Genomic DNA, 10043 nt, shown 5'->3' with positions numbered 1-10043 from the left:
TCCCATTACGTCAATGCCCCATATAGAAAAAGGCCAGGGGGTGTCAAGACATTGAGTGGCATTGGTGGCGCATGGATCTTGTCAGCATAAATCTGGCACTTATGGCATGTTTGGACGTGGCGGTGACAGTCAACCTCCATAGTCTTCCAATAGTAGTTGGCCCTTAAGATTTTCTTCACCATAGTGTGTCTGTTGGCATGCATCCCAAATAAGCCTTCATGGATTTCCATTATGATTTGGTTTTCTTCTTGCTTGTTCACACATCTTAGCAGAACTGAATCATAATTTCTCTTATATAGCACCCCTCCACTTAAGAAGAATTTGGAAGACAGTTTCTGAAGGTACTTCTTGTCATGATGGATACTTCTTTAGGGTATTATTTGCACTCTAAGAATCTCATGATGTCATAGTACCAAGGATAACCATCGGATTCGTCTTCATTCGCCAAACTGTAAGCAGGCTCGTCAAAGTAGTTGAGGTGAAAGGATGGTGCTTCATTCTTCTAGTTGACCTTAAACATGAATGCCAAATTTTCCAAGGCGTCAGCTAGATGGTTCTCTTCTCGAGGGATGTGGTGGAATGTGATCTCATCAAAGTAGGGGATTAGTTTCAAGACGTGTTATTTGTAAGGAATGAGCTTGTGATCTCTAGTATCCCAATCACCTATGATGAGGACGTAATCCAAGACATAAATGATACAGTGCAAAGCTTAGGAGGTCCTATGACAAGGGCACGTGTAAGAAGAGTCAATGATGCTTTAGTTCACTTCATGATCAAGTCAATAGAATGCATGGGCCAGATTGAAGAAAAAGAGCCCAAGTTTATTCTTATCATCCAAGCATGTGATAAAAGGCCCAATAATGCATACATAAATAAAAATAAAGGAAATACCAATAACCATACTATAATGGACGAAAATTGCAAGAGAAGTGGTAAATAAAGAATTGCCATTATTCTGCCCTTTCAAGAACCCCACTATCTCTTCTTTATTTTGCACTTTCTTTGTAATAACTCAACCCACTATCATGATAATTAGTGGCTGAAACCCTTTTGTTTTCTTAGGAGTTAATTTTTACTTATTTCATCATCTTAAGCCATTCCTATATAAAGGAGGCATGTATCTTCTTTTTGGATCAATGAATTTTGGCAAGTTTACACATTGTGTAAGTGAGAGTATTTGCTCTTAGGTTCTGGATTGGACCAAAATTGATCTTATCAAGAAATCCTTTTCTTGTGGTGATCCTCATCCATAGGCTTATCATTCTCTCTTGGATTAGAAAGAGTGTGGTGCCCCTTCTACTTAATTCCATTTCTTATTTCTCATTTATTTCATATCAATCTCGTTTATTTTATATGCATGTATCAAATTCTGTCATTCTTTCAATTATAAGGCAGATTACTTCCTCTGAGTCACAAAAGAATTAATATTCCAAAAGTTAACAAAGTTGTTTCAGGAATTTTGAAGGAAATGCATAATTCTCAAAAGTTAGTGCATATCAAGTGGTAATTAGAGCATATTCCAAAAAAAAAAGGGCCGAAATGTGGTAAATTGTCTATATTCTTGTTCTTCATTATTATCCATTTATCATTATAAAAAAAATCGAAAAAAAAGGGTATAAGAAAAAAATTGAAAAAAAAAAGGGATCTGATTGTTAAAGATTGTGATTCAAAAAAAAATCTATTTTTTTTCTTGCCACACTCTTAAAATTCTCCTGGTTTCCTTTGTTTTAGAGTCTTTTTTTTGGTTTGCTGTTTTTTAAGTTTTTTGTGTATTGATTATCATCTGAAATTGATTTCTTTGTGTTGATTCATTTTGGTTTCTCTAAAGAACTAAAAGAGCAAATTGAGTGGTAAAAGGTAGAGTGTTTTTATTATTAAAAAAAGCCAAAAAAAAAAATTGAGTGAAACACGAGTGATTGAGTGTAAATACGTGAGTAGAGTGGTGAGGTCCATTTTTAAACACTTATTCCTAATTTCACAAATATTTCACAATTATGTCTAGTCCACCTTCACCTAGAACAACAACTTTAACTGTTCAGATCGCAGCCATGCGTGACAATTTTGAATGATTGTTAAGAGAACAAGGTGAACAACTTCAACAAAGAATTGATGAGTTGGAAAGGAGGCCCCAAAATTCTAATGATGGTAATGGTGATGAGGAGGAAAGAAGACGTAAAAGAAGACAAGGGGGAGATAATTTGAGGGGCATAAAAATTAAAGTTCCATCTTTTATTGGGAAGAGTGACCCGGAGGCATATCTAGAATGGGAGACTAAACTTGAATAAATTTTTAATTGTCACAATTATTCTAATCTTGAAAAAGTGCAGGTTGCTTCTATTGAGTTCAAGGAGTATGCCTTAGTTTGGTGGGATCAATTGACCAAAGATTGAAGAAGGTATGCAGAACGACCAATTGATACTTGGGAAGAGATGAAAAGAATCATGAGGAGAAGGTTTGTTCCTTCCTATTATCATAGGGAATTGCACAACAAATTGCAAAGACTCACTCAAGGTTCTAAAAGTGTTGAAGAATATTTCAAGGAGATGGAAGTTCTCAAAATTAGAGCTAATGTAGAGGAGGACGATGAAGCAACTATGGCTAGGTTTCTCCATGGTCTAAATCATGACATTAGTGACATAGTGGAACTTCATCACTATGTTGAAATGGATGAATTGGTACACCAAGCTATCAAAGTGGAACAACAACTCAAAAGAAAGAGCCAAGCAAGGAGAAATTCCACCACTTTCAATTCTCAAAGTTGGAAGGACAAAACAAAGAAGGAGGGTGCTTCATCATCTAAGGAAGCCACGGTTGAAAACAAAGGTAAAACTATTACATCTTCTTCTTCAAGTGTTTCAACTAACAAAAGTGTTAAGTGTTTCAAGTGTCAAGGCCAAGGACATATTGCATCTCAATGTCCAACAAAGAGAACTATGCTTATGGAAGAAAATTAAGAAATTGTTGAAGAGGAGGATGGTGATTATGATGAGGAGTTTGAAGAAGAAATACCTAGTGGAGATTTACTCATGGTGAGAAGAATGTTGGGAAGCCAAATAAAAGAGGAGGATACAAGTCAAAGAGAAAACCTTTTTCATACAAGATGCTTTGTGCAAGGAAAGGTTTGTTCTTTAATAATTGATGGAGGAAGTTGTACAAATGTTGCAAGCACGCGTCTGGTTTCTAAACTAAAATTGGAAACGAAACCTCACCCTAAGCCTTACAAACTCCAATGGCTTAATGAAAGTGTAGAAATGCTTGTTAATAAACAAGTTAAGATTTCTTTTAAAATTGGAAAATATGAGGATGTAGTGTTGTGTGATGTAGTACCAATGGAAGCTAGTCATTTGTTATTAGGTAGGCCTTGGCAATTTGATAAAAAAGCCAATCATGATGGGTACTCCAATAAGTACTCTTTTATGTATCATGATCAAAAGATCAATCTTGTACCGTTAAATCCTAGTGAGGTGAGAGAAGATCAAAGAAAAATGAGAGAAAAATATGATCAAGAAAGAAAAGAAAAAGAAAAAGAAAAAGAAAAAGAAAAAGAAAAAGAAAAAGAAAAGAATGAAAAGAAAAAGAATGATAAAAGAGAAAAGAAACAAAGTTTAATTGCAAAAAAAAGAGATGTGAAAAAAGCAATTGTGTCACACCAGCCTTTGTACTTGCTCTTTTGCAAGGAGGTGCCTTTGCTAACCACTATTTCTAATGAAAAAAAATTGCCAAATTGTGTTGAGTCTCTTTTGCAGGAATTTAAAGAATTGTTTCCGAAAGAGGTGCCAAGTGGTTTACCACCTATAAGAGGAATTGAACATCATATTGATCTCAATCCAGGAGCATCTTTGCCTAATAGGCCAGCATATAGAAGCAATCCACAACAAACTCAAGAGATACAAAGGCAAGTTGTTGAATTGATAAGTAAAGGATGGGTAAGAGAAAGTTTAAGTCCTTGTGCTGTCCCTATTATTCTAGTCCCTAAAAAGGATGGTAGTTGAAGGATGTGCACTGATTGTAGGGCCATTAACAATATTACCATTAAATATAGGCATCTTATTCCTAGACTAGATGATTTGCTTGATGAATTGTTTAGTGCATGCTTATTTTCTAAAATTGATTTGAAAATTGGATATCACCAAATTAGAATAAGGGAAGGGGATGAATGGAAAACTGCTTTTAAAACAAAATTTGGTTTGTATGAGTGGATGGTTATGCCTTTTGGATTAACTAATGCACCTAGTACTTTCATGAGACTAATGAACCATGTGTTAAGGGAGTTCTTGGGTAAGTTTGTTGTTGTGTATTTTGATGATATTTTGATTTATAGCAAGAACTTAGATGATCATTGCATTCATTTAAGGGTTGTTTTGCAAGTGCTAAGATATGAAAATTTGTATGCCAACCTAGAAAAATATATCTTTTGCACCGATCATGTGATTTTCTTAGGTTTCATTGTGAGCTCTAAAGGAGTCCACATTGATGAGGAAAAGGTGAAAGCCATTCGAGAGTGGCCTCCTCCCAAAAATGTAAGTGAGGTAAGAAGCTTTCATGGTTTGGCTAGTTTTTATAGGAGGTTTGCGAAGGACTTTAGTACCTTGGCAGCACCCCTCAATGAAATTGTTAAAAAGGATGTTGGTTTTAAATGGGGTGAAAAACAAGAGCAAGCCTTTGCTGCCCTAAAGGAAAAGCTCACCCAAGCACCAATTCTTGCATTGCCTAATTTTTCTAAATCTTTTGAAATTGAATGTGATGCATATAATGTGGGAATTGGAGCTATTTTGTTGCAGGAAGGTCATCCACTTGCTTATTTTAGTGAAAAGCTAAAAGGGGCTGCCCTTAATTATTCTACATATGATAAGGAATTGTATTCCTTGGTGAGAGCTCTACAAACTTGGCAACATTACTTGCTTCCCAAAGAGTTTATCATTCATAGTGATCACGAATCCTTGAAACATTTAAAGGGACAAGGTAAGTTGAATAAGAGGCATGCCAAGAGGGTTGAGTTTCTTGAACAATTTCCTTATGTAATCAAGCATAAGAAAGGTAAATCTAATGTTATGGTAGATGCACTCTCAAGAAGACATGTCTTGCTTTCTACTCTTGAAACAAAAGTTTTTGGTCTTGAGCATATTAAAGATTTGTATAAAAGTGACCTTGAATTTTCTTCAAAATTTTTAGCTTGTGAGCATACTGCCTTCAATGGGTATTTTAGGCACAATGGATATTTATTTAAAGAAAAAAAACTATGTGTGCCTAAAGGTTCCATTAGAGAATTACTTGTAAAAGAAGCGCATGAGGGAGGACTAATGGGTCATTTTGGGGTTTCTAAAACTCTAGAATTCTTAAAAGAACATTTTTATTAGCCTCACATGAAAATTGATGTCCAAAAGCTTTGTGAAAGATGTATTGTGTGTAAAAAGGCTAAATCAAAAGTTATGCCTCATGGTTTGTATACTCCTTTGCCTGTACCTGAATTTCCTTGGATTGACATTTCCATGGACTTTGTTTTGGGGCTGCCTAGAACAAAGAATGGCAAAGATTCTATTTTTGTAGTTCTGGACAGGTTTTCAAAAATGACACATTTTATTCCATGTAAAAAGGTGGATGATGCATGTCATGTTGCTGATTTGTTCTTTAAGGAAGTGGTGCGCCTACATGGCTTACCAAGGAGCATTGTCTCTGATCGTGACTCCAAGTTCTTAAGCCATTTTTGGAGGACTTTGTGGGGAAAGGTGGGTACAAAGTTATTATTTTCCACTACTTGTCATCCCCAAACAGATGGACAAACTGAAGTAGTAAATAGAACTCTTTCTACTCTTCTTAGGGTTGTTCTTAAAAAGAATTTAAAAATGTGGGAGGAATGGTTACCTCATGTAGAGTTTGCTTACAATAGGGTTGTCCATAGCACTACACAACATTCACCTTTCGAGATTGTGTATGGTTTTAATCCTTTAACACCTCTTGATTTGTTACCATTGCCTAACACATCTATTTTGAAGCATAAAGATGGGAAAGCTAAGGCTGAATTTGTGAGAAAATTGCATGAACAAGTAAAATTGCAAACTGAAAAGAAAAATAAAAGTTATGCAAAAAGTGCAAATAAAGGGCGAAAGAAAGTTATTTTTGAACCCGGGGATTGGGTTTGGATACATATGAGAAAAGAGAGATTCCCATCACAAAGGAAGTCCAAACTTCAATCTAGGGGAGATGGACCATTTCAAGTACTTTCAAGGATCAATGACAATGCCTACAAAATAGAACTTCCAGGTGAGTATGGGGTAAGTACTACTTTTAATGTGGTTGATTTATCTCCTTTTGATGTAGGTGATGATGGTCTAAATTCGAGGTCGAATTCTTTTCAAGAAGGAGGGAATGATGAGGACGTAATCCAAGACATAAATGATACAATGCAAAGCTTAGGAGGTCCTATGACAAGGGCACGTGCAAGAAGAGTCAATGATGCTTTAGTTCACTTCATGATCAAGTCAATAGAATGCATGGGCCAGATTGAAGAAAAAGAGCCCAAGTTTATTCTTATCATCCAAGCATGTGATAAAAGGCCCAATAATGCATAAATAAATAAAAATAAAGGAAATACCAATAACCACACTATAATGGACGAAAATTGCAAGAGAAGTGGTAAATAAAGAATTGCCATTATTCTGCCCTTTCAAGAACCCCAATATCTCTTCTTTATTTTGCACTTTCTTTGTAATAACTCAACCCACTATCATGATAATTAGGGGCCGAAACCTTTTTGTTTTCTTAGGAGTTAATTTTTACTTATTTCATCATCTTAAGCCATTCCTATATAAAGGAGGCATGTATCTTCTTTTTGGATCAATGAATTTTGGCAAGTTTACACATTGTGTAAGTGAGAGTATTTGCTCTTAGGTTCTGGATTGGACCAAAATTGATCTTATCAAGAAATCCTTTTCTTGTGGTGATCCTCATCCATAGGCTTATCATTCTCTCTTGGATTAGAAAGAGTGTGGTGCCCCTTCTACTTAATTCCATTTCTTATTTCTCATTTATTTCATATCAGTCTCGTTTATTTTATATGCATGTATCAAATTCTGTCATTCTTTCAATTATAAGGCAGATTACTTCCTCTGAGTCATAAAAGAATTAATATTCCAAAAGTTAACAAAGTTGTTTCAGGAATTTTGAAGGAAATGCATAATTCTCAAAAGTTAGTTCATATCAACCTCTGACTTGGATAATCACCAAGGATGAATCTCCATAGACTTCAAGGATTTTGATCCTAAGATCAATAGCAACTTCAATTCCGAAGATACAAGCTTCGTACTCGGCCATGTTTTTTTACATTCAAAACACAACCTTGTGGTGAAGGGGAGGCTGAAATTAGTTGGGGAAGTGATCATTGCCCCAATGCCATTGCCGTGAGCGTTAGAAGCTCCATCAAAAACCAAGGTCCATCGGGATCCAGACTCAAGTCCTTCCTCGAGAAATTCAAAATGCATAGACTGGTAGTCTTCCAAAGGTTATTATGCAAGATAGTCGAATAATACACTCCCTTTGATGGCCTTTTGAGTGACATGTTGGATGTCGTACTCAGTTAATTCCATTTGCCAATGGGATACTCTACCGGTTAGAGCAGGTTTCTCAAAGATGTATTTGACGGGGTCCATCTTAGAGATTAATAATGTCGTATGAGTGAGCATATATTGTCTTAAACGTTTGACAACCCATGCTAGTGCGCTGCAAGTCATCTCAAGCATTGAATATCTACTTTCGCAATTGGTGAACTTCTTGCTTAAGTAGTATATAGCATTCTCTTTTCTACCAGTTTCATCATGCTGGCCGAGAACGCATCCCATGGATCCCTTGAGGACAATGAGATACATGATCAATGGTTTTCCGGGTACAGTAGGAATCAAAACAGGAGGTTCTTGCAAGTATTCCTTAATCTTTTCAAAAGCTCTCTAGCAATCGTTATTCCAAATGACGGCTTACTTCTTTCGGAGAAGTTTGAAGATCGGCTCACAAGTGGTCGTAAGGTGAGATATGAACCTAGAAATGTAGTTCAGTCTACCTAAGAATCCTCATACTTCCTTTTCAATCTTGGGTGGAGTCATAGCTTGAATGGCCTTCACTTTGTCAGGATCTACCTCAATGCCACGTTGGCTGACGATAAAACCTAGCAATTTTCCGGATCTTACCTCCAAACGTACATTTGTTGGGATTAAGCCTCAACTTGAACTTCCTTAGCCTTTCAAACAACTTCTCTAGATTGACAAGTTATTCCTCTTCGGTTTGAGATTTGGCTATCATGACGTTAACGTAGACCTCAATCTCTCTATGAATCATGTCGTGGAAGAGAGTGACCATGGCTCGTTGGTATGTAGCACCAACATTCTTTAATCCAAAAGGCATGACTTTATAGCATAAAGTGTTCCATGGGGTTATGAAATTGGTTTTCTCCATGTCTTCTTGAGCCATTCAGATCTGGTTGTAACCAGAGAAACCATCCATAAAAGAGAAAACAGAGAACTGAGCAGTATTGTACACTAATACGTCAATGTGAGGTAGTGGAAAGTCATCTTTGGGACTTGCTCTATTCAGATCTCTATAATCTACGCACATTCTTACTTATCCATCCTTCTTAGGCACATACACTATGTTGACAATGCATTGGGGAATTAGAGACCACTAGGACACCGATGTTGAGCTATTTTTGTACCTCCTCCTTTATCTTCATAGCCATATCGGGACGTGTCCTTCGTAGTTTTTTCTTCACTAGAGGGAATTCTTCTTTCAAAGGTAGATGATGGACCACAATGTCAGTATCGAGGCCGGGCATGTCTTGGTATGACCATGCAAACACATTTATGTACTCCTTCAAGAGCTTGATCAGTTTTGTCTTCACCTCGTCTTGTAGAGCGGAGCCGATTCATACTTATTTTGCTTCTCATTTTTCCCAAGGTTGACCACTTCCACTGATTCTTCATGCGACTGGATGACCTTTTCCTCTTGCTTGAGTAGTCTTTCCAGTTCTTTGGGGAGCCCGACATATTCCTCACAATCTTCATCGACTTGACTAATCGGGTTATCAAAGTCGTATGAGACTATAACATAATTGTCATTGGTGGTTGTCGAGGGTGATCTGAATGATTTAAGGTTCATGCTTTTATTGATATAAAAGAAAAAATGATTTGAAAGAATTTTAAGAAAATTGAAAATTGCCATTTTAAAAAAGTGAAATAAATAAATGAAAGACAAGGATCTCAAAATTGAATGCAAACATGGATCTTATCCATTAATGATTAATAAGGAAATTAGATGGGGCCCTACAAATGGTCCCCCCATGCCTCGAGCTTGACATGGGTTCTTTTGATTTTGATAAAAGAAAGGAAAACAAACATAGAAAATTACATTTTTTATCAAGGTTACTTCCGGTTGTAGCACCTCAAATTTGCACCCCCCATTTGTACATACATTTTCATTTTAGGTCATTAACATTGCATTGTTCATTACATAGTTCATTGCATGTCATCAATCAGACTGGTCAGGAGATTCAACTGTGCAAGCAAGCAAGTGCATTTTCTATGGAAGCAAAGCCCTAGGGTTGGTTCAATGAGTTCATGTGGCCCCAGGATCATTTTGAAGTGGTTTGGTCAAGCATTGGATGTTCAGAGATCATCAGTCAAGATGCAATTCATCTGAAACCCTAGAAAGTCAACCAAAGTCAACTGTGGATTTGAAGGTGGGAGATGGTTAGAGAGGTCTCATTCATGTCCACACAAGTCTCATTTGACATTTCAAACATCAACATTGAAGGATTTGAGGTCAGATCAAAAATTTCCAAAAATAGTAAGTGACCTGTAATTTGAAATTGCCAAAAATGGAAAGGTTTTCTCCTCAAGATTACATCACCAAGAAGGCTTCAAATGGAATTTTGTCCAACATGAAAGTTGAAGATCTTGCTCTCCCATTTCCAAAAAGTCCAATATCATGAATTTATCATAAATGGTTGAAAAGACATGGATCAATCATGATCAAGTGAACATTGAACTTCAAGCATGCAT

At 36.4% G+C, this 10043-nt stretch overlaps 1 protein-coding gene across 1 annotated transcript; it reads left to right on the top strand.

Annotated features, from left to right (window-relative positions):
- The first annotated feature begins 2499 nt into the window (after positions 1 to 2499).
- On the top strand, positions 2500 to 3096 carry LOC127128936 (uncharacterized). The gene has a single exon (XM_051058288.1). It carries the CDS (start codon positions 2544 to 2546, stop codon positions 2952 to 2954), a length of 411 nt encoding a protein of 136 aa, XP_050914245.1. The 5' UTR covers positions 2500 to 2543; the 3' UTR covers positions 2955 to 3096.
- The last annotated feature ends 6947 nt before the right edge of the window (positions 3097 to 10043 follow it).

Source organism: Lathyrus oleraceus, chromosome 1 (genome assembly GCF_024323335.1).
Source record: "Lathyrus oleraceus cultivar Zhongwan6 chromosome 1, CAAS_Psat_ZW6_1.0, whole genome shotgun sequence".
NCBI classification, from domain to species: Eukaryota; Viridiplantae; Streptophyta; class Magnoliopsida; order Fabales; family Fabaceae; genus Lathyrus; species Lathyrus oleraceus.
This window is presented reverse-complemented; position numbering and strand designations above follow the sequence as displayed.